Source organism: Lynx canadensis, chromosome B1, assembly GCF_007474595.2.
Source record: "Lynx canadensis isolate LIC74 chromosome B1, mLynCan4.pri.v2, whole genome shotgun sequence".
NCBI lineage: Eukaryota > Metazoa > Chordata > Mammalia > Carnivora > Felidae > Lynx > Lynx canadensis.
Window position 1 is genome coordinate 204,118,405 of NC_044306.2, and position 27,727 is coordinate 204,146,131.

Genomic DNA, 27,727 nt, shown 5'->3' on the forward strand with positions numbered 1-27,727 from the left:
TACCAGTCAGCCCAGCACCCAGGCAAGTCTCCTTGGCCCTGCTGGGGCCCTTTCCTTGGTGTCAGACGTCCCTGAGCTCTGGCCAGGAAACAAGCTGCCCTGAGGTACCCTGTGCCCACCAGGAACTAAATATGAATCCCACCAAATTTGCATTTTGATCACTAAGTCAAGAAATTGTTGTAGGCGCTGGGTCAGGCGTTGTTCCCCCAGGTGAGCTAATGGTGGGCCATCGGCGAGTCATTTGGCACTGTGGCAGTGTGGCCAGAGGTCTCTTGGAGGGAGGGCCTTCCAGGAACCTGCACTCACGCTGAGGGTCCGGTGCAGCCTGCTCCTCAGGGGCTCTGGCTCTCCCTGATGCCGAGTCTCTACTACCAAGAGTCCATGCACTCAGCCCCACGCCCACTGGGGGAGAGGGTGCAAGGCCAGAGAGGGCCACATGGATAGAAGGGGCCTTGGGGACCGAAGTGGTCATCAGGACAGAAGCAAAGGGCTGCCTCCAGCTCAAACCACCAGCAGTTTAGGCTGTGTGGGGTGGGCGGGGACTGCACTGGCTGAGCACAACCTCTCCCACTTTTGGCCTCAGGTCCTAGAATAGTCCAGAATTTTCTCTCCTTTGCCTGCCTCTCAGGAGCAAATATGATGGTGGCTACAAACTACTCAAATACACCATTTGGGCCATATTCATGTGTTCCCATACTTTCCTGGTTCCCAAGAGTCTACAGGGCATATGCTTTAGTTCCACTGGCAGGATAAGGAGAGGAGGGTCCCCTTAGATCCCACTGCATTAGAACTGGGGGCAGGCCAGCCAGGAGTTAGACTGAGCAGTGGCCCCTATGTGCACATGGCAGTCTGAGGGCTTTGGGGAAGACCCGTGCCCCTCAGAAGCCCAACTGAGTATCCACATTGGAAGCTCAATCTGTCCCAGACCCATTCATGCCCTCTCCTGCTTGCCCCACTCCTGTGGGTGCAGCCTCCTCGAGGTTCTTGACCAGGCCTAGCACTCAGCCCTGAGACTGTGCCCTTTCTGTTCCCTTCACCTAGAAGGTTTTTGCCCAGGCACCTGCATGGCTTTCTCCTCCCTTCTGGTGTCCAGTCACAGGTCACCTTTTTTGAGGACTCTGAATGAAAGCCAGGGGGAGTCGGGGTTGGAGTTGGGATCCTGTTGGGGTCAGAAAGGCACCTGGAGGAAGGGACATGGAAGGGTGGGTAAGGTGGGGGCTCTGACTTCCCCTCTTGCCCCTGACTGAGCCTCCCACATTGAACTTGCCCCTGGTGGCAGTCTCCCTGCTGAGCTGGACCTCAGAGAGCCTCGTGTGGGGCTGAGGAGAGGTGGTCAGGGGCTGGAAGGAGGCATGGACACTGGGCCTGGGAGGCAATGTTGGGCAGCTCAAGACCTCTCTTCCGGGAGCTGAGCCAACACAGTCTGTTCTGTGACCTCCTCACTAGCGACCGCGAGCGCTGCTTCCTGGGTGCACCCAGGTGCACATCCTCTGTAGGTGGCCCTGATCCCAGGGTGATGCCCACGCCACAGTCTGCTACCACCTTCTGATGAGCAAAGCCTCACTCATTGGGGCAAAACAATACAAAACAAATCAGCAGACAAAGCCAGTATCACTGATGCCCGAGGTCCCTCTAGTGTTGGATGAGAGACTGGAATGTGGACTTCACAGTTGAGAACCAGGCTCGAGGGCACTTGAGTAACCTGCCCCAAGCTGTACATATAAGAATAGAATAAGGACTCATCCCACCTCCAGCAGCAGTGGGGCCAGTGCTGTTTTTCTCCACCACTGCCTCAGCCAAACATAAGGTGTCATCCATAGCCATAGCCTCGGGGATTGTGGATTTACACTGTGTAGGACAAGTGCACCTCATCTTCTAGTCCCCACAACACCCCTAACCAGCAGGGAGGGTACTGGCTCTGATCTTCCCTCTACAGAGGAGGAAGTGTGAGCTGGCTTTGCTCATACACTTGTCTGATTTACAAGCCTGTGCGTGTTTTCCCCGGGGCCAGCCCAAGCTTGGCTATGGATTACTTAAAGGGGAAAACCAGACGAGGCCTGGGCGGAAGGGGGGAGCACACACATGCAGGGCAGGGGTGCAGCCGCTGTGAGGGAGGGAACCTTTGAAAGATCACGGATGTGCCTGGGTGTCATTGTGGGGGAAAGATCAGACTGAAAAAGAAAATAGCGAGGAGTCAGAAAAACCCTTGGAGTTGGTCTGGGACGTTGGGGGAAGGAAAGGGATGGAGAAGCGAGGGTAGGACAGGGCAGCTCTCCCCTGTCTTAGAGAGGGGCGTGCAGGGGCCACCACCATGCTGTTGGGTGGGTAGGGCATCTCCCTGAGCTCAGGGAGACGTCGCCCCGGTCCTGTTGTTTTATGTGGCTAAGTTGGCTTGCAGCCCAGGGATTTTGACCCACGCACAGGTCCTGTACTTGAAGTCGCCAGTGACCCATTCTTTCCCTCCCATCAGTAGCTGCATGAGAGGTGTCTCACTCTCCCTCCTCCTCTCAGCTGACTCCCTTAAAACTCCCCTCACGCGGGGAGAGGGAGGCGGGGGAGGGGGGGCGGGGAGGGGGGAGGGAATTGGGCCTCTGGGACAAGCCAGCCACCCCGGGAGGCCAGGCCCCAACAGCTGGGGCCGGGAGAGGGGGCGGGTACTTGCTCTCGGTGCGGGGCGGAACCGTTCTGTCGGTGGGGCGGGGCCAGCCCTTGGCAGGGGGCGTGGCCGTGCTGGCTGTCGGCGGGGGGCGGGGACGTTCAGTGGGCGGGGGAGAGGGGCTGTGCTGTCGGCGGGGGGCGGGGCCTGCTGTGGGCCGGGAGACTGGGATGTGCCGCGGGCCGCGGGCAGGGCGGGCTAGCGGCCGGTCGGGGCCGACCTTTCCGTGGGTCAGGGGCCACGCTGGCCGCCATGGGCCTGGCCGCGCCGATGGCGGGGCGGGGCCTGCTGTTGGCAGGGGGCGGGGCCGGGCTGTGGGCGGGCCTGGGCCGGCCTTTCCGTGGGTCAGGGGTCACGCCGGTCGCCGCGTGCGGGGCCAGGCTGTGGGCGGTCTGGGGCGGCTTCTCGGTGGGTCAGGGGCCAAGCGGGTCGCTGTGGGCGGGGCCGGGCTGTCGGTGGGGGGGCGCGGCCTGGCTGTGGGCCGTGGGCGGGGCCGGGGTCAAGGCGGTGGGCGGGACGCTCCGGGAAAAGTTCCGGGAAGGTGAGCCAGTCCAGACCCGGCGCGGAAGTTGGTGTCGTCCGTGCGCCCTCCGGTAGCGGCCCGCGGCCATGTCCTCGGGGGGCGCTGGGTCCGGCGGGCGGGAGGGGGCCCCGCGCGCGGCTGCGACGCTCTGTGGCCTGTACCACGAGGCGGGGCAGCGGCTGAGGCGCCTGCAGGACGAGCTGGCGGCGCGGGATGCCCTCATAGAGCGCCTCCGCGCCCGCCTGGCCGCGCTCGAGGGGGACGCGGCGCCCTCGCTCGTGGACGCGCTACTGGAGCAGGTGGCGCGCTTCCGGGAGCAGCTCCGGCAGCGGGAGGGCGGCGCCGCGGAGGCCGCGCTGCGCCAGGTGCGGCCCTGTGGGCGAGCCGCGCTTCCTCAGACCGCAGCGGGTGTGGGCGCGTGTGGGTTTCGAGGAGGGCGAGCCCGTGTCAGGGCTGCGGGCTTGCGTCGTGGTGGGTTGTGACAGGTTTGAGAGCGTGCGCTCCAGGGTTGGGTGAGGGGAGTGGGTGGCGGCGGGCTCTGAGGAGTGTGTGCACGTGCACTGTTAACCTTAAAAACAAAAGTGCCCGTTACTGTTCCGGAAAGGATAGGCTTCTTTGGAACAGCAGAGAACTGCTACCCAGGACCTGCACGTTAAGGCAAAACCCTTCGCTAGGGCAAGGAACGCCGAGGACGCTGTCTTATGGGGGGCGGGGGCTGTTGTAAACAGAAAGCCCATTGGAGGAAACTGGGAGCTGGAAGTGTGGTGGCTTCTCATTGGCTGGGCCGGAGCCGGAGGAAACCTTCCTTCCTCCTGGGATCGTGAAGCAGTAGGGCCTCGCCAGGCCCTTCTTCCGGTGGGATCTGCAGATGAGGAGGCGTGGTTCTCATTAAAGTTTCCGTTTATTGATTCTCACAGTTCGGGTCTGACTGGCGTGTGCCACGTTGCGTGTGAGGGTTGTGCGTGCTTGTTGGCTGGCCCGTGCTGGGTTCCGAGGGAGGAGCGTTCTGGTCAGTTCTGAGGTGTGTGTGCGTGAGTTGGCTTCCGGACGGTGTGCTCCCGTGTTGTGTGGGGAGATGTGTGTCGGTTGGTTCTGAGGGGCGCGTGCGCCTGTTGGGTCTGAAGGTTGTTCTGTAGGAGGGGTATTTTTTTCCGGTTGGTTGTGAGGGTTGTCTGTGTGTTGTGTTCTGAGGGGTGTGCTCCATGTGTGTCCATTTATATCTGAAGGTTGTGTTCGGTTTAAGGGTTGTGTGTGTGCAGCCGTGGTGGGCACGAGGGTTGTATGTCTGTGTTGGTTCTGAGGTGTGTAAGCCCCATGTGGGTTTTGAGGAGGGCGCGTGCCCGTTTTGGTCTGAAGGTTGTGCGTTCGTGTTCACTCTGAGGGTTTGTGAGGGTGTCAGATTCTGGGGAGCGTATCCTGTGTTGGGTCGACACAGGGTCTGCCTGTGTTGGGACCTGAGGGGTGTGTGCTCACGTTGAGGTTGCGGGGCCTTGTTGGTCTGAAGGTGTGTGTGTTCCGATGTCGGGTGTGCGGCCTGTGATGCTTGTATTGGGTTGTGCGGGGGGCGGGGGGAGTGGGCCTGGATTTTGCCGGCGCGGTGTTGGTGTGTGTGTGTTGGGTTCTGACTTGTGTGCTCCTGTGCTGGGTAGGGAGCGGCGTGTGCCCGTCTGAGTCTGAGGGTTGTGAGTCCGTGTTGGTTTCCGAGGGGTGTCTGTGCTCCTGTGTGGGGCCTGAGGGGGGACCTGTGTTGGTTCTGAGGGGCTCGTGCCTATTTTGGGCTCTTGGGGGGGTGCTCCCATATTGGGTCTTGAGGGTGTGTGCCGAGCTGCGTCTGAGGGTTGGGTGTCTGTTGTTCTGAGTGGTGGGTCCGTGTTGGGTCTGAGGGTTGAGTTCCACTTGGTTTTAAAGGGCTGGCTGTCCTCGTTGGTTCTGATAGCTGTGTCTCTCCGTGGTGGATCTGAGGGATATGGGTTTGTGTTGATTCTGAGAGGTATGAGTACGTGTTAGGTTCCGAGGGGGGTGCTCTCATCCTGGGTTCGAGGCATGTGTGCACGTGTTAGGTCTTGAGGGGTATGCTCCCAAGTTGGGTGAGAATGTTGGTGCCTGTGTTGGTCTGAGGTGTGTGCTCCCGTGTTGGTTGTGAGGGGTTGTGCCTCTTTTGGGTTCTGTGGTGGGGCGTGCCTCTGTTAGGTCTAAGGGTTGCGTGTCCTTGGCTCTACAAGTGTGTGTCTGTGTTAATTTGAGAGGTGATGTGCCTGTTTTAGGTTCTTAGAGGTGTGCCTTGGGATTGGGTTCTGAGGGGTCTGCTCTTGTGCGCCTATTATGGGTTGTGAGGGGTGTATGTGCCCATGTTGATTCTGGGGTATGTGTGCCTGCGTAAGTCCCAAGGCATTGTGTTTATGTTGGGTTCTGAGGGGCTTGTGCACCTGAGTCGCTTCGCAGTGGTGTGTGTGTCTATTTTAGGTTTGAGGTGTTTACATTTGTGTCAGTTCCAAGGTGTGTGTGTGTACACATGTTGGCTTCAGAGTGTTGTGCTCCCGTGTTTGTTGTGAGGAGTGTGTGTGCTCATCTGGATTAGAGGGTTGTGTGTCTGTGTTGGTTCTGAGGAGCGTGTATTGCTGTGTTGTGCCCATATTGGGTCCGCTGGTTGTATGTCCATGATGTTTCTGAGGGGTTTGTGCCCGTGTTGTGTTCTGAGGGTTGTGTGGCCATGTTGGTTTCTGAGAGGTGTTCTGTCTGTGTTGGGTTTGAGATGTGCATGTTCAGTGTTGGTTCTGAAGGGTGTGCTCCCATATTGGGTGAGGGTGTGTGTCCCTGTTGATTTTGAGGTGTGTTTTTGCTCCTGTGTTTGGTCTAAAGGGTGTGTGTCCCTGTTTTGGGTTCTGAGATGTTTGTCCATGTAGATGTAGGGTTTGAGGTGTGTGTGAGCCCATGTAGGTTCTGGAGTATGTGTGCACTCATGTTGGGTTCTGAGGGATTTTTGTGCCAGGTCACATGTGTATTGAAGGGTGTGAATAGGTGTTCATTTTGAAGGGGGTGTGTGTTCCTGTTTTCAGTTGAAGGTATGTGCTTATGTGCTCTGTGTTAAGTTCTGAGTGGTGTGTGTGCCTGCGTTGGGTCTAAGGGTTGTGTGTCCATGTTGGTTCTGAGGGTGTTTTCTGTTTGTGTTGTGCTGAGGGGTGTGTGTTCTTGTTGGTTATGAAGTTTTGTGGGTGTATTAGATATTGAGGAAGGGCTCCCATGCTGTCTGAGGAAAGTTTGTGTGCATGTGGTGGATTCTGGGAGGTATGTGTGCCCGTTTGGGTTCTGAAGTGTCTTTGTGCTCGTGTTAGGTGGAAGGGGTGGATGTGTGTCCATGTTGGCTGGGAGGGGGTGTGTGTCTGTGTTGGGCCTGAGGTTATCTGCCTGTTTGGAGTTACGATGGGTGTGTGTTTGTGTTCATACCCCCTTGTTGGGTATGAGGGTTGTGTGAAACTGTACTGTGTTCTGACGGGTGTTTGCCTGTGTTGGGTCTGAGGGATGTGCACCTATGTTGTGTTCTGAGGGGTGTGTTCGCCTGTGTTAAGATTTAGGGTTGTGTGTGCATGTTGGTTTTAAGGGTGTGTGCCTGTGTTGAGTTTTGAGGGTTGTGCGTCCTATTGGTTCTGAGGGCTGTGTATCTTGTTGCTTTTAGGCATGTGTCCTTGTGTTATGAGGAGTGTGTGCCCATGTTGAGTGTCATAGGTGTGTATCCATTTTGGATTCTGAGAGGTGTGTGTGTCCTTGTTGACTATGGATGTGTGTGCCCATATTGGGTCTAAGGTATCTGTGTGCCCCATGGAGAGTCGGTGTCTGCTCCCACGGTGGTTCTGTAGGGTCTGCGTGCCTGTAGGTGGGTTCTGAGGATGTGTGCACAGTTGGGTGTTTTGCCTGTTTTGGGTGTGAGGCTTGTATGCCTGTGTTGGGTTCTAAAGGGCATGTGTGCTTATCTGAGGATTGTGTGTTTTTGTTTATTCTGAGGGCTTTGTCCTTGTTGACATACATCTGAGGGTTGTGTTCCCTCATTGGGTTCTGAGTGGTGTGTGTCCCTTTTGGATCTGACGGGTATTTGTCTGTTTTGGTTCTGAGAGTGTGAGTGCCTCCATGTTGGGTCCTAGGGGCATGTGACTCCATGTTGGGTTTGTGTGTGCATGTGGGGGTGAGGGGAATGTGCCCATGTTGTGTCTGTGGGTGTGTGCACCTGTATTGGGTTCTGTGGGTTGTGTATGCCTGTGTTGGTATGCGGGTTGTGTCTGAGTTCATTCTGAGGGGTGTGTGTTTGTGTTGGTTCTAAGGGTTGTCTGTGTGTGTTGAGTTCTGAGGGGTGTACTCCCATGGGCATGAGGTGTGTGTGGCTGAGCTGTTTTCTGAGGGGTATATGCATTAGTGTGGGATTCTGAGGGGGTTGTGTACCCATGTCAGGTCTGAGGGGGTGTGTGCACCAGTATTGAGTTGTGAGAGGTGTGTGTGCGCATGTTGGTTCTGAAGAGTATGTGTGTTCTCATGTTGGGCCTAAGTGTTGTGTGCAGCCATCTTGGGTTCTGAGGGATGTGTGTGCCTGTGTTAGGTCTAAGGGTTGTGTGTTCACGTGTCTTTGTTGGGTCCGTGGGGTATGTGTGCATATGTTAGGCTAAAGGGTTATGTTTCTGTGTTAGTTCTGTGGGTGTGTGTGTGTCCGTGTTGGGTTTGAAGGGTGTGTGCCCATTTTGGGTTGTGAGCAGTGTGTGTTTGGGTTGGGTTCTGAGTGTCTCCTCCAGGAGTGGGTATGAGGGCTGTGTGTCGTGTTGGATTCTGAGGGGTGTTGTGCCCATATTGAATATGAGGGTGTGTATTTGGGTTTGTTTGGAGAATTGTGTGCATGTGTTATGTTCTGAGGACTGTATTCCATATTGTGTTGAGAAGTGTGTGCCCATTTACATGTTAGGGTTGTGTTAGGTTTAAGGTTTGTGTGTCTGTGTTGGGTTCTGAGGGGTGTGTGGCCTGTTTAGGTGAAAGAGTTGTATGTCCATATTGGTTCTGAGGGCTGTGTGTACCATGTGTTTCATGTTCGTTCTGGGGGGTGTGAACATATCTTAAATTCTGAGGAGTGTGCGCCCATGTTGTGTTCTAAGGGGTGTGAGCCTAGGTTGGGCTTTGAGGAGTGTGTGTGACTATTTGGGTCTGAGGGTTGTGTATTCGTGTTAGTGATAAGGGATGTTCCTGTGTTGTGTCTGAGGGTTGTGTGTTAGATTCTGAGGAATGTGCCCTATGTTGGGTCTGAGGGTTGTGTCCATGTTGGTTCAGCGGGCTGTGTGTGACCCTGTTGGTTCTGAGGAGTGCCTGCGCTCCCATGTTGGGTTCTGTGGAGTGCGGGGCCCGTGTTAGGCCTAAGCGTTTTATGTCTGTGTTGATTTTGAGGCTTGTGTGTCCATGTGGGTCTGAGGATTGCTTTCCATTTGGTTGTGAAGAGGTCTTTCCTTGTTGGTTCTGATTGCTGTGTGTGCCCATGTTGGGTCTGAGGGTGTGTGTTCCTGTTGCTTCTGAGAGATGCCAGCATCTGTTAGGTTCTGAGGGGTGTTCTCATGCTGGGTGCTGAGGGGAGTGTGCCAGTGTTTGGTCTGAAGGATGTGTCTGTGGTGGATTTGAAGGCTTTGTGTGCTTACGTTATGGATCTGAGGGTGTGTGCGCCTGTGTTGCTTCTGAGGTGTGTCTCTTACTGTCTGTTTTGAGTTGTGTGTGCCTGTTTTAGCATCTGAGGTGTGAGCTCCCATGTTAGGTGTGACGGGTGTGTGTGCCCCTTTTGGGTTTCTGGGGCTGTGTGTATTCATTTTGTGTTCAAGGGGGTGTGTTCTGTTTTGGGAGAGGGGTGTGTGCTCCGTTTGGGTTCTGAAAGGTTTGCCTGTTTGGGCTCTAAGGATGTGTTCCTGTTTTGGGTTCTGAGACGGGGGTGTGTGTTGTGTTCTGAGGGGTCTGTACCTGTGTTAGGGCTGAGGACTGTGTGTGCCAGTGTTGAATCTGATGAACGTGTTTGTTTTGGGTTCAGAGGAGTCTGCTCTCGTGTTGAAAACCTGAGATGTGTGTGACCCTGTGGGTTATGGGGGGTTTGTGTGCGTGTTGGATTTTCTGCGGGACTTTAGGTTCTGATGTCTTTGTTAGGTTCTAAGGTGTGTGTGTGCCACTTTTAGGTTTGAGAAGTGTGCACCTATGTTGGGCTTCAGGGATATGTGTGTGTGCACATGGAAGGTTCTATATATGTGTATGTTTGCGTTTAATTGTGTGTGTAGACACTAGATTCTGGGTGTGTGTGTGTGTGTGTGTGTGTGTGTAGTACATGGGTATAGACTCCTGGTGTGTATGTGTTCACATTGGGTTCTGGGCCATGTGAACCCCTGTTACGTTCTGGGGTGACTTTTAGCCCCGGTTGTAAATGAATCTTTCAGTAGCAATAGCTCCCTGATGCTGGGACCCATGACAATGGCAGTGCCTGCTAGAGTGTCAAGTAACGCACTTAAGTCTTACTTTCCCTCCTCCTCCTCCTTGTCATTGATGTTATGTCTGTCGTTTTGAAATACCATAAGCACTCAGACCAGGAGCAAGAGTAACAGTATTTTTCTAGAACAGCTGTTTGGAAGTGCCTCCACACGTTTGGAAGAACTCTAGTGTTCCATTTAGGCCATAGCTATCATCTGGGTTGTCCCAGGAAAGAAACTAGGTCTACAAAGGGATTACACTGCAAAAGACAATTTTCACTTCTTAGCTTTGTCCTGCAGACAGATTGTAGACTGAAAAAGAGACTTTCCCTCACCACCACCCCCCTTTTACTATAAAAGTAATTTTGAATATCTGAAAAATAGAGGAAAGGACAGAGAATAAACTAACAGCCACTGTAATCCCACAATGTGGGGGATAACCAGTGTTAATTTCTTGGCATGCCTCCTTCCTGTTTTTCCTTTACACACTGGGTGCGGTTGAGTTCCTGCTGTCTGTACATTTTACTTCATATCACATTGCCAGTATTTTCTCATCTGCTTTGTTTTAAATGCCTCTGGAAGCCAGATGTCTCCCTCACTCCAGCTCTCTCCCTCTTCTGGGGAGAGTGGTTCATAACTCATCAGGGCAGAAGAAAAATTTAGAAGTCACCTGGTCTGCACCGCTGATCTTAGTGTCATGGACACCAGGGGCCATAGATGAGTGCAGAGTGGGGACCCGAGCACATCATATCTGCCACCCACTCGCACACACCTGCAAGTAACAGTACTCTACCTGTAGTCTGGCGGCCACTGGTGTTCAGCCTACAGGTTCAGCACTGGCCTGCTGTGGCCCCACAGCCTCTAAGCAGGTCCCAGACAGAACCAGATCTAAAGTCCTACATCTGTATGGTCCTTTACCCCAACATGTAGGTTTTGTTTTAGGATTTTTAACTATTTAAGGAGCATTTTAACAATCTGGTATCTTATGTGATTACACGTTTGTTGCTTACTCCCGTATCTGTCTGGGTCTGTCACAGAACCTGTGGAGGAATAGAGAGATTTCCCACTGTGCAGAGTGAAAACAATGAGAAGACTTGATCAATAGGTTGGTCTCATCAGTGGCCATGTCAGCCAGCCTGTTAGGAGCAGGGAGCCTGGGTTGGGAGACTGGGAGTTCCCAGAGAGGATGCTGAGGCTGTACCCTCAGCTGTGTAGGGACTGCCAGGTGACTGAGCCGTAGCTAGCATGTGATAGGGCCAGACCATTCTTGGGAATTGTGGTTCTTTTTGCCGCCACAGTAAGACTCAAGAACGTATCTCATTTGTAACACAAGGCCTGTACGGGTAACTTTACAAGCTCCTCTAGTTAAGACTTTCTGGGATAATGGTGCTAATTCACTATGTGGCCCATAACTGCTCAACCCCATCTTATCACCACCCAGGGTACTAGGTGGACCCTGCCTAGTCCTGACATACCAGCTTTCTCTCCCTTCCACCTTTTCTTTCCCTGTTCTGCCATGCTTTCTATTGAGTGGAATGGCAAACATCCTTTACAATAAACTATATTAGGTGTGTGTGTGTGTGTGTGTGTGTGTGTGTGTGTGTGTGTTTTGTTTGTGTTTTGTTTGCTTTTAACCATCCGTCTATCTTCATACCTTTTTTGATCTTGTAAAACTAAAACTCTTTAGCCATTAAGAAAAAATTTCCCATCTTCCTGCCCCCTAACCTCCAACCTTGGGAAGTATTCTACTCTCTGTCTTTATGATTTGATTAGGGACCTCATAGAAGTGGAATCATACAGTATTTGTCCTTTTGTGATGGGCTTATTTCACTTAGTATAATGTCCTGTAGGTTTATTCATGTTGTATCACGTGCCAGAATTTCCTTCTTTTTAAGGCCGAAAAATATTCCATTGTATGTATATACCACATTTTGCTTATCCATTCATCTGTTGATAGACACTTTGGTTGCTTCCATATTTCAGCTATTATGAATAACACTGCCTCTATGAATACATGTGTACAAATCTATCTTTGAGACCCTGCTTTTGATTCTTTGGGGTATGTACCCAGAAGTGGAATTGCTGGATCATATGGTAATTCTGTGTAACTTTTTGAGGACCACAAAAAGTTTGGTCCTTTTTGAGACCAAAAAACTTTTTGAGAACCACCATACTGTTTTCCACAGTGCTGTACCACATTCTGTTTTCCACAGTGCACAGAGTTGCAATTTCTCTACATCCTCACCAATATTAATTATTTTCTTTCTTTCTTTTTTTAACAGTAGCCATTCTAATGGGTGTGTCATGATTTAATACAAAATGATGACAGTTTTGATTTGCAATTTCCTAATGATTAGTGATGTTGAGCATCATTTCACATGCTTATTGGTCATTTGTATATCTTCTTTGAAGAAATGTCATGTCGTTTGCCCAGTTTTGAATTGGTTACTTGGTTGTTGTGGAGTTTTAGGAATACTCTATTGGCATACCTCATTTTATTGAACTTCTCAGATACTGTTTTTTACAAATTGAAAGTTTGTGATGGGGTGCCTGGCTGGCTCAGTTGGTGGCGTGTGTGCCTCTTGATCTCAGGGTTGTGGGATCAGGCCCTGTGTTGGGTGTAGAGTTTTTGTTTTTTAATAAAATCTTTTAAAAAAATGTTTGTGACAACCCTGCACCAAGTAACTCTTTTGGCACATTTTTCCAACAGCATTTGCTCACTTCATGTCTATGTGTCATAGTTTGGTAATTCTCACAATATTTCAAGTTTTTCATTATTATCATGTTTGTTATGGTGATATGTGATCAATGATCTTTGATACTACTATTGTAATTTTGGGGGGCATCAGGAACTATGCCCATATAAGACAGTAAACTTAATCAATACATGTGTGTGTTCTGATTGCACCACTGACTATCCATTCCCCCATCTATCTCCCTCTCCTCAGGCCTCCCCACTCCCTGAGATACAGCAGTACTGAAATTAGGCCAACTGACAACCAACCCCACAGTGGCCTCTGAGGGTTCAAGTGAAAGGAAAGGTCACGCATCTCTCACTTGAAATCAAAAGCTAGACATGATGAAGCTGAGTGAGGGAGGGATGTCTAAAGCCAAGATAGGCTGAAAGGTAGGCCTCTTATACCAAACAGCCAAGTTGCAAATGGCAAGGAAAAGTTCCTAAAGGAAATGAGTGCTACTCCAGTGAGCACATGAATGATAAGAAAGGGAAATGGCCTAACTACCGGTAGGGAGAAAATTTCAGTGGTCTGGAAGGAAGATCAAAACAGCTGCAATACTCTCTTAAACCAAAGCCTCTTCCAGAGCAAGGCCGTGACTCTCTTCAATTCCGTGAGGGCTGGAGGAGGAGAGGAGGCTGCAGAAGAAAAATCTGAAGCTTGCAGAGGTTGGTTCATGAGATTTAAGAAAGACGCCGTCTCCATGACACAAAAGTGCCAAGTGAGGCAGCAAGTGCTGATGGAGAAGCTGCAGCAAGTTCTCCAGAAGGTCTAGCTAGGATAATTCATGAAGGAGGCCACACTAAACAATGGATTCTCAGTGTAGACGAAAACAGCCTCATTTGGGGAGAAGACTGGGACTGTCATCGCTAGAGAGGAGAAGTCATTGCCTGACTTCAAAGTTTCAAGGGACAAGCAGATTCTCTTGTTAGGGGCTAATGTAGCTGGTGACTTGAAGTTGGAGCCAGTGCTCATTTACCGTTGGGAAAATCCTAGGGCCCTGAAGAACTGTGCTGAATCTACTCTGCCTGCGCTCTACAGATGGAACAACAAAGCCTGGATGACAGCATATCTGTTTACGACATGGTTTACCAAATATCTTAAGCCGACTGTTCAGACCTACAGTTCAGAAAAAAAGATTCCTCTCAAAATAATACTGCTCATTGACATTGTACCCAGTCACCCAAGAGCTCTGATGATGTAAAGCAAGATTAATGTTTTCATGCCTGCTAACAGACCATCCATTCTGCAGCCCGTGGTGCAAGGAATAATTTTGACTTTGAAGTCTTATTTAAGAAATAAATTTCATAAGGTTGTAGATGTCATAAATAGTGATTCCTCTGATGGATCTGGGCAAATTGAAAACCTGGAAATGACTCACCATTCTAGATGCCATTAAGAATATTCATGGTTCATGGAAGAGGTCATGATATCAATATTAACAGGAGTTTTGAAAAAGTGGGTTCCAGCCCTCATGGAAGACTTTGAGGGGTTCAAGACTCAATGGATGAAGTCATTGCAGATGTGGTGGAAATGGTAAGAGAACTAAAATCAAGAGTGGAACCTCAAGATGGGACTGAATTGTTGAGATCTCATGATAAAACTTGAATAGAGGAGGAGGTGCTTCTTTGGGGGAGCACAGAAAGTGGTTTCTTGAGATGGAATCTACTGGTGAAGATGCTATGAAGATTGTTGAAATGACAACAAGGATTTAGAATGTTGCATAAACTTAGTTGACAAAGAGTGGCAGTGTTTGAGAGGACTGACTCCAATTTTGAAAGTTCTGTGGGTAGAGTGCTATCAAACACCATCACATGCTACAGAGAAATTCTTTTGTTTCCTGTGCTCTGGTGTCATATCTAAGAAAACATTGCCAAATTCAATATTGTGAAGTTTTGGCCTATGTTTCTTACAAGAGTTTTATAGTTTTAGGTCTTAAGTCTGATCCATTTTGGATTAGTTTTTGTATATGGTGTGAGGTAGGGGTCCAATTTTATGCTGCATGTGGATGTCCTGTTTTCCCAGTGCCATTTGTTGAAAAAAATTATCCTTTCCCAGTCTTAGCACCCTTGTCAACAACCATTTGACCATATATGCAAGGGTTTATTTCTGGGCTCCCTATTCTGTTTCCTTTGTGTAAATGTCTGTTTTTATGGCAGTACCACACTGTCTTGGTTACTGTAGCTTTGTAGTCAGTTAACACTATTAAGTCTTCCAGTCTGTGAACATGGGGTGTGTTTCCATTTATTTCTGTCCTAATTTCTTTTCTTTAAAAAAAATTTTTTTGTTATGTTTATTTTGGAGAGAGAGACAGAGTGTGAGTGGGGAGGGGTAGAGAGAGAGGGAGACACAGAATCTGAAGCAGGCTTCAGGCACTGAGCTGTCAGCACAGAGCCTGATGTGGGGCTCGAACTCATGAACTGTGGGATCATGACCTGAGCCGACGTTGGCCACTTAACGGATAGAGCCACTCAGGCGCCCCTGTCCTAATTTCAGTAATGTTTTGTAGTTTTCACTGTACAAGTCTTCCATCTCCTTGAGTAAATGACTTCCTAAGTCTTTTATTCTTTTTGATGTTGTTGTAAATGGGATTGCTTTTGTAATTTCTCTTTCAGATTCTTCATTGTTAGTGTGTAGAAATACTCCTGTTTTTTATTTGTTGACTTTGTCTCCTGGTATTTGCTGAATTCATTTGCATGTGTGTGTAATAGTTTTCTACATATAAGATTATATCATATGCAAACATCATTTTACTTCCTATTTGGATGCCTTTTCTTTTTCTTTTTTTCCTACTTGTTCTGGCTAGAATGTCTAGTACTATTTTGCATAGTAGTGGTGAAAGTGGGCACTATTGACTTGTTCCTGATCTTAGAGGAAAAGCTTTCAGTCTTTCACTATTGAGTATGATACTTGCTGTGGGTGTTTCAAATATGGCTTTTATTGCATGGAGGTAGTTTTTGCCTCAGTTGATATGAGTATGTGTCTCCCCCCTTCACTCTGTTAGTGTAGTCTATTACATTGATCAATTTCGTTTTCCTTATTTTTTTTTTTTTTTTTTAAATGTTTTTTTTTTTTTTAATTTTTTTTTTCCACGTTTATTTATTTTTGGGACAGAGAGAGACAGAGCATGAACGGGGGAGGGGCAGAGAGAGAGGGAGACACAGAATCGGAAACAGGCTCCAGGCTCCGAGCCATCAGCCCAGAGCCCGACGCGGGGCTCGAACTCACGGACCGTGAGATCGTGACCTGGCTGAAGTCGGACGCTTAACCGACTGCGCCACCCAGGCGCCCCCGTTTTCCTTATTTTTTTTATGAAATATGTTTGTGAACTTAAGCACAGCAGTATAATTGTGTAACAAATCCAGTGAAAAACTGTCTGATTGGAAAGGTTTAATAATAACATTTTGTTCACTCTAAGGGATTGATGTTGACTCATAGATAGAAAACAAACATCAAACACGTACATTGTGCTTCTTGCCACCTAAAAGGCTTAATTCTCGGGTCATTATTATTAGATATTTATCAACAATTGTCTAATTATCTTGAGGTATAGTATAAATGAGAATAAATGATAGGTATGTCAAGAACACGATCAATTTGTAACATATAGAAAATAGAACTAAGTGCAAACAGAAATAATTCAGAGCCTATCAATACATAACTAAAATGCTTAATAATTGCCCAGTTCGTCCACATTGGCCTCCGATCCTTCTACACTGCTGTCCAGAAGATAGATATGCTGCACCTCTTATTTCAAAAAGCCATGGGTAACCTTAGTCATGAGCATCACCTTTTCACTGTCTTTAAGAAAATGATGAAGCTTGCTAAAGTTGCCTTGTAGGGAGTTCACAAGGGATTTGTAGAAGTACTCTGGGCTATAATTCTTTCTTATTATTGGGCACGAATGAGAAGCAAGTGTTAAACACTGAAAAACAGTACATTTTAAATCTTGTTCTGCTGCTTCCTAGCTATGTTAGTTTGGGCAAGTCACTTAATGTTCTGGTTTTCTCATCAGTAAAACTAAAATAACAATGCCTAGCTCATAGGACAATTTATGTATTTATTCATTAGTCATTAGACAGTTGTTGAATGCCTACTGTATGCCAGATGTTTTGACTGGCCCTGGGAATGCAGAAAGGATCAAGAAAGGCAGATTCCTATTGTTATGAAACATATACTAGTTGAGAAAACAGATACCATAGAAATAATAGCCTTTGTGGAAAATACACAAAATGGATGTATAGTACATTGTTTTATGTTATGAGGAGCACATGATCTAACATAAATAAAGAGCATAGCATAATCTGCACACAGGTGGTACTCAGAAGATGTGAATGTCATCTACCATTGCCAGTTAGGTGTTTATTGAGCATCTTCTGCATAGGAGTGGAATGTGTATGAGCAGGCACTATGGGTTATGTTTTTCCATTTTCCCCAGTATTGATTATATTTACATTCATTTTACAAGCATATGTATGTGTCAGGGTTGTACAAGGCTCTGGATCAGTGTTAATCCAGTATAATTAGAGTGAAGAGTGTAGAGAATAATACAGGAAGTGGCTGTAAAGTTAAATTGGAGCAGACTGAGACTGCCTTTACTACCTTATAAAGGTGTTAATTAATTGCATTCTTTTACACGCTAGGCTAGGGAAATGCAAAGATGATTGAGGTTGAAGCTTGCACTTCAAATTGTGGAATCACATAAATGTGATTCACATTATGTGCACATAAATGATCACTTTTTTTCTTCCTTACTAATTTGGATGCTTTTTCTCTATTTTTCTTGCCTGATTGTTACTGCTAGGACTTCCAGTACTGTGTTGAATAAAAGTAGTGAGAGTGGGCATCTTTGTTTTGTTCCTGATCTCAGAGGAAAAACTCTGTTTTTCACCCATTGATATGATGTTAGCTGTGGGTTTTTCATATATGGTCTTTACTATGTTGAGGTGTGTTCTCTTTATACCTACTTTGTTGAGTTTTTTTTTTTTGTTTTGTTTTTCAACGTTTATTTATTTGTGGGACAGAGAGAGACAGAGCATGAACGGGGGAGGGGCAGAGAGAGAGGGAGACACAGAATCGGAAACAGGCTCCAGGCTCCGAGCCATCAGCCCAGAGCCTGACGCGGGGCTGGAACTCACGGACCGCGAGATCGTGACCTGGCTGAAGTCGGACGCTCAACCGACTGCGCCACCCAGGCGCCCCAACTTTGTTGAGTTTTTAATGAATGGATGTTGTATTTTGTCAAATGCTTTTTTGGCATCTATCGATATGATCTTATGTTTTTTATCCTTTCTTTTGTTAATGTGATGTATCATGTTGATTGACTTGAGAATATTGAACCACCCTTGGATCCCTGCAGTAAATCCCATTTGATGATGGTGAAAGATTTTTTTAATGTATTGTTGCATTCAGTTTGGTAATATTTTGTTAAGTTTTGCATCTATGTTCATCAGAGATACTGGCCTGTAGTTAAAAAAAAATTTTTTTTAATGTTTACTTATTGTTGAGACAGAGAGAGACAGAGCATGAACAGGGGAGGGTCAGAGAGAGGGAGACACAGAATCCGAAGCAGGCTTCAGGCTCTGAGCTATCAGCACAGAGCCTGATGTGGGGCTTGAACCCACGGACCGTGAGATCATGACCTGAGCCAAGGTCGGATGCTCAACCCACTGAGCCACCCAGGCGCCCCCTGGCCTCTAGTTTTATTTTGTAGTGTCTTTATCTGGTTTTGGTATCTGGGTAATGCTGGACTCATAGAATGAATTTGGAAGCTGTCCTTCCTCTTCTATTTTTTGGAATAGTTTGAGAAGGATAGGTACTAACTCTTCTTTAAATGTTTGGTAGAATTCACCTATGAAGCCATCTGATCCTGGACTTTAGTTTGTTGGGCGTTTTTTGATTACTGATTCAATTTCATTGCTAGTAATTGGCCTGTTCAAATTTTGTATTTCTTCTTGATTTAGCTTTGGTATGTTTTATATTCTTAGGAATATATCCATTCCTTCAAGTTTGTCCAATTTGTTGGCATATAATTTTCCAGAATACTTAATCCTTTGTATTTCTGTGGTGTCAGTTATTTCTCCCCTATCGTTTCTGATTTTATTTAAATTCTCTCTTTTCCTCTCTTTTTGAGGAGTCTGGCTAAAGATTTATCAATTTTGTTGATCTTTTCAAAGAACCAGCTTCTGGTTTCATTGATCTGTTTTATTGGTTTTAATCTCTATTTCATTTATTTCTGCTCTAATCTTTATTATTTCTGGAAAGTTGAGATTTTTTCCCCCCTGAACTTCAGGGTTCTTTCCCTGTGTTGTCCCCTGAGAGGCTTTTATTGATGGGGACAACCTGCCATCAGACCAGATATCTGCTCCCAGTCTGTTAGGGTTGCAGTGTCCCTGAACCACAGGGCTCTCTTTTTTGTGCTGCCCTGCATGAAGTTTTTGTTTGTGGGTAGGGCCAGCAGTCAGATCAGATGTCTGCCCCAGCCTACTGTTCAGGGGCTGCAGTTGACCTGGTCAACTGTGGTTATCTTCCCTTCTCCCAGGGCAGGAGTCACTTTGGAGTAGTGTTGGCCACTGTCAGGGCTGCTTGCTCAGTGAGACATCAGATGCCTTGGAGGGACTCTTGCTGAGCGAGGCAGTTAAGATGGGGTGGATCCACAGGAGAATGTGGGGGCAAGAGCATGGCCGTAGTGCTAGCAAGCTAGGTAGCAAGTGCTCATCTTGGCTCCCACAGGTGTCTGGGTATCTAGGTTGGCAGGGAGGGGAAGAGAAATGGTGGCCACTGGCTCTTTTCTTCTTGGACAAGTCTCCTAACTATCCCTGCTCGCCCTTCCAGTGCGTGCTCAGATTAGTAAATAAATCCTTCCCATATACCCCGGGCACTTTTCAAACCACTGCTTCTAGGTGGCATTGTTTGTTATGCTGTCTCTCTAAGGGCAGGGACTCAGTGTTCTTAGTGATAATCCCCACTGATTGCCCCTTCTGTTTGTGGTTAGTCCTGCAGGTTAGTTTGGTTACCAAATGGGTTCTGCCCTTCTATCATTTTTTTCTGGACAATTAACTGTGGAGAGTTTGGTTTGTTTCCTGCGTTAATTACCCTGATGTATAAATAATCACTTCCTGAAGCAAGTTATGAAATGGATGGAGGAATGTGTAGTGGGAGAATACTGAACTCAGAGTTAAGTGTAGAGGTAAGCCAACTTAAGTTTCCAATACAATGACTAATACCAATACACTGGTGTTATAGCGTCAACTGCTTTTTTTTCCCCTTTAGATATAATTGACATATAACATTATGTTAGTTTCATGTGTACAGCATAATGACTTGATATGTGTATATACTGAGAAGTGATCACTACAGTAAAACTAGTTAACATCCATTCACCAGTATTTGTGTGTTTAACCATCTTTACATTCCAGTAAAAATATTCCACTTGTGGTGTATAATGCTTTTAGTTTGCTGCCTACTTCAGTTTGCTAGTGTTTGGTTGAGGATTTTTGCATTTGTTCATTGTTCACAAGGGATATTGGTCTCTAGTGTTCCTGTAGTGTCTCTGTCTGGCTTTGGTATCTGGATAATGCTGGCCTCATAGGACGAATTGGGAAGTATTCCCTCATTTTTTTGAAAAAACTTAAGAAGAATTGGTATTCTTTAAATGTTCGGTGGAATTCACCTGTGAAGCTATCAGTTCCAGGGCTTTTCTTTGTTGGGAGGTTTTTTTTTTTTTTTAAATGTTTATTTATTTTTGAGAGGAAGAGAGGGAGAGAACAAGTTGGGGAGGGGCAGAGAGAGAGGGAGACAGAGGATCCAAAGCAGTCTCCAAGCTGACAGCAAAGAGCCCAATGCAGGGCTTGAACTCACCAACCATGAGAGCATGACCTGAGCCAAAGTCTCGACCCTTAACCAACGGAGCCACCCAGTTGCCTCGGGAGATTTTTTATTATTGATTCAATCTCCTTACTACTTAGAAGTCTATTCAGTTTTTCTATTTCTCCATGATTTAGCCTTGGTAAGTTTTGTGTTTCTAGGAATTTGTTCCTTTCATCTAGGTTATCCAGTTTGTCAGTGACAGTTGTTTATACTACTCTGTTACAATGGTAACGTCTCCATTTTTCATTTCTGATTTTGTTAATTTGTCTTCTTTTTTCCTTAGTCTGCCTAGCAAAAGGTTTGTCAATTTTGTTGACTTTAAAAAAAAAAAATCAAGTACTGGCTTTATTGATTTTTCTCTGTTCTTGTCTGTTCTCTATTTCATTTTTATCTATTCTGTCTTTATGGTTTTTGTCCTTCTGCTAGCTTTGGGTGTAGTTTGTTCTTGTTTTTCTAGTTTCTTAAGTTACAAAATTAAAGGTTGTTGACAGGAAATCTTTCTTGTTTGTAAAGGCAAATGTTTATAGCTTGTTTATAAGTTTATAGCTTGTTAAGATTTTCCCTTTAACACTGCTTTCGCTGGATCCCGTAAGTTTTGGTGTATTTTGTTTTCATTTTAATTTTCTCTTAAGTATTTTCTAATTTTCTTGTGATTTCTTCTTTGACTAATTGGTTTAAGAATGTGTTGCTGGGGTGCCTGGGTGGCGCAGTCGGTTAAGTGTCCGACTTCAGCCAGGTCACGATCTCGCGGTCCGTGAGTTCGAGCCCCGCATCAGGCTCTGGGCTGATGGCTGAGAGCCTGGAGCCGGTTTCCGATTCTGTGTCTCCCTCTCTCTCTGCCCCTCCCCCGTTCATGCTCTGTCTCTCTCTGTCCCAAAAAAAAAAAAAAAAAAAAAAAGTTGAAAAAAAGAAAAAAAAAAAAAGAATGTGTTGCTTAATTTCCACAATTTGGTGTATTTTCCAGATTTACTTTCTGTTGTTGACTTCTAATTTCATCCTTTAATGGTTGGAGAAGACACTTTATATGATATCTGTATTTTAAAATCTACTGAGACTTGGGGTGCCTCGGTGGCTCAGTCTGTTAAGTGTCTGACTCTTGATTTTGGCTCAGGTCATGATCTCACACTTTGTGGGTTCGAGCCCCGTATCAGGCTCCATGTGATGGTATGAGCCTGCTTAGGATTCTCTGTCTTCCTTGCTCTCTGCCCCTGCCCCGCTCACACTCTCTGTCTGTCTGTCACGCACTCTCTCTCTCCCCTGAAATAAATAAACTTAAAAAAATCTACTGAGACTTAATATGTGGTCTAACATATCCTGGAAAATGTCAAAAATCAGTTGTATGCAGTTGTTGCTGGGTGGGCGTTTACACTTCTGTTACTGTGGTTTAAGGCCTTTTTCTTACTTATCTTTAGTCTGGTTGTTTAACCACTACTGAGAGTCAAATATTGACGTCTCTATTATTATAGAACTATTTCTGTCTTCAGTTCTGTCAGTTTTTGCTTCATATAGCCTGTTGTTAGATGCACAAATGCTTGTAATTGTTCTATCTTCTTGCCATATTAAACCTTTTGTTAATGTATAATGTTTTTCCTTGTCCTTTGTAACCTTTTTTGAATTAAAGTATTTTGTCTGTTGGGCTCCTGGGTGGCTCCGTCGGTTAAGTGCTGACTTCTGCTCAGGTCATGATCTCACAGTTCATGAGTTCGAGCCCTGCGTCAGGCTCTGTGCTGCTTCGGATTCTGTGTCTCCCTGTCTCTCTGCCCCTCCCCTGCTCATGCTCTGTCTCTCACAAATAAACAAACATTAAAGTATTTTGTTTGATACTGGTATAGGCACCCCTACCTCTCCTTTGGTTACTATTTCCATGAATATGTTTTTCCATCCTTTTTATTTTCAATCTATTTATGTCTTTGGATCTCAAGTGAGTCTTTTGTAGAAAACTAATAGTTGGATCTTGTGTTTTATCCATTAATATTTAAGCTAATTACTGATGAGGATGAACTACTTCTGTTATTTTGCTACTTGTTTTCTAGATGGCTTAAAAGCATTTTTCCCTCATTGTCTGCATTACAGTCTTATTTTGTTGATTCAAATTTTTGTAGTGAAAATTTTTTTATTCAAATTTTTTTTGTTCAATATTTTTTAATTCAAATTTTTGTAGTGAAACATTTAAACTCCTTTCCCATTTTCTCTTGTGTATATTCTACAGCTTTTGTGTGAGTGTGTGTGTGTGGTTACCATGGGAATTATGTTTAATATTCTAAAGTCATACTACTTTAAGTTGAATGTTAACTTCAGTAATACAAATTCTGCTCCTTTATGGTTCTGTCCCTACCCCTTTCAGTTGCTGATGTCACAAAATTACATCTTTTTAAAAAAAAAAATTTTTTTTTTTAATGTTTATTCACTTTTGAGAGAGAGAGAGTGAACAGGGGAGGAGCAGAGAGAGAGGGATACAGAATCAGAAGTAGGCTCCAGGCTCTGAGTTGTCAGCACAGAGCCCAACGCGGGGCTGGAACTCACAAGCCGCGAGATCATGACCTGAGCTGAAGTTGGATGCTTAACTGACTGAGCCACCCAGGCGCCCCACAAAATTACATCCTTATACATCATGTGCCCCCAAACATAAACTACTCTTTTAAATTCATTAGTTTCTTGGGGCGCCTGGGTGGCTCAGTCGGTTAAGCGGCCGACTTTGGCTCAGGTCATGATCTCGCGATGCATGAGTTCGAGCCCCGCGTTGGGCTCTGTGCTGACAGCTTAGAGCCTGGAGCCTGTTTCAGATTCTGTGTCTCCCTCTCGCTGACCCTCCCCTGTTCATGCTCTGTCTCACTCTGTCTCAAAAATAAATAAAAAACGTTAATAAAAAAAAAATTAAAAAAAAAATAAATTCATCAGTTTCTTAAATTATGTAGAAAACATGTGGAGTTGTAAACTAAAGTTACAATAATACTTTTAGACTAGTAACTTTTATTTATTTAAAAAAAATTTTTTTAATGTTTATTCATTTTTGAGACAGAGACAGAGCATGAATGGGGGAAGGTCAGAGAGAGTGGGAGACACAAAATCTGAAACAGACTCCAGGCTCTGAGCTGTCAGCACAGAGCCCGACGCGGGGCTTGAACTCACGGACCGCGAGATCATGACCTGAGCTGAAGTCGGACGCCCAAACGACTGAGCCACCCAGGCGCCCCTAGACTAGTAACTTTTAAAAAGGACATTAGTCTCTTAAATTGTGTAGAAAAGTGGAATTACAAACTATTATTGCAATAATACTAGATTTTGTAGTTTCCTATGTATTTACATTTTTATTTTTTCATACAGGTTTGAGTTACTGTCTAGCGTCCTTTAATTTCACCCTAAAGGACTCCCTTGAGCATTTTGCTGGGCAAGTCTAGTAACGAATGCCCTCAGCTTTTGTTTATCTGGGAATGTTGTAGTTTAACCCTCACTCGTTTTTAAGTGCGGTTTTGCTGGGTATAGGATTCTTGGTTGACAGTTTTTCTTTTTTTTTAAAAAGGGAACTTTATTTTATATAGCTATTTAGAAAAAAAAATTTTTTTAATGTTTATTTTTGAGAGAGAGCATGAGCGGGAGAGGGACAGAGAGAGAGAGAGAGAGAGAGAGAGAGAGAGAGAGACAGAATTGGAAGCAGGCTCCAGGCTCTGAGCTGTCAGCACAGCTGACACAGCTGAACTGTGAGATCATGAGCTGAGCCAAGTTGGACACTTAACTGACTGAGCCACCCAGGTGCCCCCAATAGTTTTTCCCTTTTAGCATTTGAATATATAGGCTCACTGCTTTTTGGTCTTCAAAGTGACTGATGAATAATCTAATGATTATCTTACTGAGTATGTGATGAGTTGTCTCTCTCTTGTGGCTTTCAAGATTCTTTATCTTTGGCTTCAGAAGTCTGATCATAATGTGTTTTGGTGTAAGTCTTTTTGAGTTCATCATACTTTGAGTTTACTGAGCTACATGGATGTTTATATTTATGTCTTTCATCAGATTTGGAAGTTTTCAGGCATTATTTCTTCAAATATTCTTTCTGTCTCTTTCTCTCTCTCCTCCTTTCAAGACGCCCACAGTGTATGTGCTGGTCTGCTTGATGGTGTCTCACAGGTCCCATAGGCTGTTCACTTCAATCTTTTTTTCTTTCTTTCTGTCAGCCTTGGTAATTTCCATTGTCTTATCTTCAGCTTTGCTGATACATCTGCCTGTTCAAATCTGCCTTTGAAACTCTCTAGCGAGTTTTTCATTTCAGTTATTGTACTTTTCAGCTCCAGAATTTCGTTTTGGTTTCTTAAGGTTTTTAAAATCTAATCATATTTCCATTTTGTTCCTACAGTGCTTTCTTGACTTTTTCCGTATCTTTTCTTTCTCTGACATTTTAAGATGGTTGTTTTAAAGTCTTTGTTTAGAAGATCTGCCATCAGATCTTTAAAAGGGATGTCTGTTGATTTATTTTTTTTCAGGTGGGCCATATTTTCTTTGTATGCCTTGTGATGTTTTTCTATGCCTTGTATTTTGTTAAGAACTGGGCATTTGGATCTAATAATGTTTTATGTCTGGAAATTAGATTCTCCCCCTTCCTCAAGGTTTTGTGTTTTTTTTTTTTTTTTTTTTCTTTGATTCTTGTAGGTTGTCTCTGTGCCAGGGATCAGCCTGAGGGGTAACTTCAGGTTTGTTCGGGTCTCTTCTGAGCCTGTGCTGTTCCCTGGTCAAATGTGGGCACTTTCAGGGCGCCTGGGTGGCTCAGTCGATTGAGTGTCCGACTTTGGCTCAGGTCATGCTCTCACGGTTTGTAGGTTCGAGCCCTGCATTGGTTATGTGCTGACAGCTGGGAGCCTGGAGTCTGCTTTGGATTCTGTGTCTCCCAATCTCCCCACCCCTCCCTCACTCGCTGTCTCTCCCAAAAATAAACGTTAAAAAAAATTTTAATGTAGGCACTTTCTAATTTTCTCTTTATATGTAGTTGCCTTTGAAAGTGTCTTTATTTTGTGTTTGTGCATGTGTGTGTGTATTTTTATGTATGTATGTAAATAGGCAGCCATGAAAGCCCTTGTCTTTGGTGTCTGGTTCCCTAAGCGGGGGCGGGGGGGGGGGGGACAGAAAAATGCAGAGTGGGGGGAGAGCTGTATCCCTTTAAATCTCCCTCAAGTCACTTCAGATGGAGGGGAGGGTCTTTGCAACAGTGGGGGAGGTGCAGCAACCATGGCTGCCTCTCTGTGTTTGCACCTCTCTGATGGGAAGGAGCAAGCTATCAGAGCACACATTCCAATGTTTACAGGACAGGGTGTTTTTGCCTACCCTGGCTCCTGCAAGACTATTGCAAGCCGCTCCAGAAACACTTGCAGGTGGCTGGGTGTAGGGGATGGGCTAAGAGCTGAAATTGGTTGAAATTAACCTCAGTTGACTGCCCAAGTCTTCCTCCAGAAGTTGGAATCCTTCAATAGACTCCAGGTTTCCAAAACAGTTACAGTCGATGGGTCCTGCCGCACAGCCATTTTTTGGTGGGGAGGTAGGTTCCCGGTGCTTCCTGCTTCACCATCTTCTCAGAACCCTGCAGGCGACGTTAGGTTTTGTCCTTATCTTTTTGCCTTGCTCCCGCACTACACTCTTCCAGAGGGGAAGAACCCTGTTGCTCTCTTACCACTGCTTCTCAGGATACATGCTTGACACTTGTGGTAAAGCCTCAGTTAACTGGCCTTTCCTGAAATTCCTGTTTGCCCTTGCTCTCACTGAGGGATGCTCAGGAAAGCGAGGGAGGCAGAGTCTGTACTGGGTTGGACAGTGTCCCCTCCCCAATTCATTTCTATCTGGAACCTGTGAATGGGGCCTTCTTTGGAAAAAGGGTCTTTGCAAGATGTCATAAATGAAAAAGGATGGCATACTGGATTCCGGTGGATTGGTGATTGGTTGCCCGTGTAAGTCGGCCATGTGTAGATGGAGGCAGAGATTGGAGTGATGCATCTACAAGCCCAGAACCACTGGCAGCCACCAGCAGCTGGAAGAGACAAGGAAGGATTCTTCTTGCCCTGGAAGGAGCATGGCCCTGCTGATACCTGGATTTTGGACTTTGAGCATCCAGGATTGTGAGAGTGAATTTCTGTTCTAGGTCGTCTAGTTTGTGGACTTTGTTAGGGGAGCCTGGGCAGACGAATACAGGGACGAGGGCCAGGAGGCCATGCCTCTTAGGGTTAACTCACAAGACTATGGAATTCTTCACACTTTTGTGTCCTGAGTATGGAGCCATGGAACTGTGGGTCCCGGCAAAAGGCTCTCTTGGGGGACATCAGCCCACTTGCTGACTCATGTGCATCGTGTGTGTGTGAAGCTGGGCTTCTGTGACAAGCCTGGCTTTCTGACAACAGTGGTCTATGAGAACAGTCATAGATTCAACAAGGGCACTTGGTCGGATCAGCCAGGACGTCTCTCTCCAACTTCAGAACAAGTGACATGTGCCGAAGTCCTGGGGTCCCTCCAGCACGTGAGGACACGTCAGGCCACTCTTTGGGGGGTTCCCGACATGTTTTGCACACCCCCCCGCCCAGTGGTTTTGCTTTTGTTTCTCTAGCTCTGGAAGGTTCCCAGCTGTGAGGGAAGATGCCAGCCCCGAGTAGGGTACTGTTGTCACCCACAAGCCTCCATGTGAGCTAGGTAATGTCTTTTTAGTATATATTTTGTAATTATTTTTGAGAGACAGAGAGTGAGTGGGGGGAAGGGCGGAGAGAGAGGGAGATACAGAATCCAAAAACAGGCTCCAGGAGTGCCATCAGCACAGAGCCCAACGTGGGGCTTGAACTCATGTACCAGGATCACCACCTGAGCCGAAGTTGGACGCTCAACTGACTGAGCCACCCAGGCGCCCCAAGCTAGGTTATTTCTAAACTGATGTTTGAAAGCTGGTTTTTAAGACAGTAATAAGGCTGGTGCGTCCTTCAGAACTAACTGTAGTTGGCCCCGGGTCTGGTTGTTACATGGCTGTCTTGTGGCGGGTTGAGAACAGGGCCCAGGTCCTGATCCTTGTGTCGTCCAGTCTTGTTCCCAGACATTTACTGGCATCCACATGGGGCTGGGCCCGGAGCCCGGGGCTGGAGTGTGGAGCCAGAGCCCCCTGAGCTGGAGGTCATGCTGCCGTGCTGTCTATAGAGATGCACGTGTCCACGGTGTCTCCCGCTGACCAGTGAGGAAGGACCCTGGGAACGCAGGTCTTGCCTGAGGTGTTCCGGCCCCAAGAGGACGCAGGGAAGCTGTACTGCAGGGAGGCACCAAGGCTGCAGTGGCTTCTTCACCTGGTCACTCCAGTGGCTGCCAACCCTGCGAGCCTCGGTTTACCCATCTGTAGAATGGGAAAGATGGGAGAAACTGTCTTGTAGGATGTACGGAGATTGCACAGTTGGCACCGAGGCTGTGGCGAGCAGTAGCAGCTCCTGCTGTCACTGTGGTTACTTGTTAAATTCATGACTCCCCCCGG

General features: G+C 46.6%; 1 protein-coding gene across 2 annotated transcripts in view; it reads left to right on the forward strand.

The window, feature by feature from the left end:
* Positions 1 to 3,256: 3,256 nt before the first annotated feature.
* Positions 3,257 to 27,727, forward strand: part of TNIP2 (TNFAIP3 interacting protein 2) — a 34,025-nt gene continuing 9,554 nt past the window's right edge. Inside the window, exon 1 of one of the 2 annotated variants that reach the window (XM_030314351.2) lies at positions 3,257 to 3,544. In XM_030314351.2, coding sequence (XP_030170211.1) covers positions 3,266 to 3,544 — 279 coding nt within the window. In that variant the 5' untranslated portion in view covers positions 3,257 to 3,265. Of the gene's footprint in view, positions 3,545 to 18,638; positions 19,571 to 27,727 lie in introns of those variants that run through there. The other variant, XM_030314352.2, reaches the window with a different exon arrangement.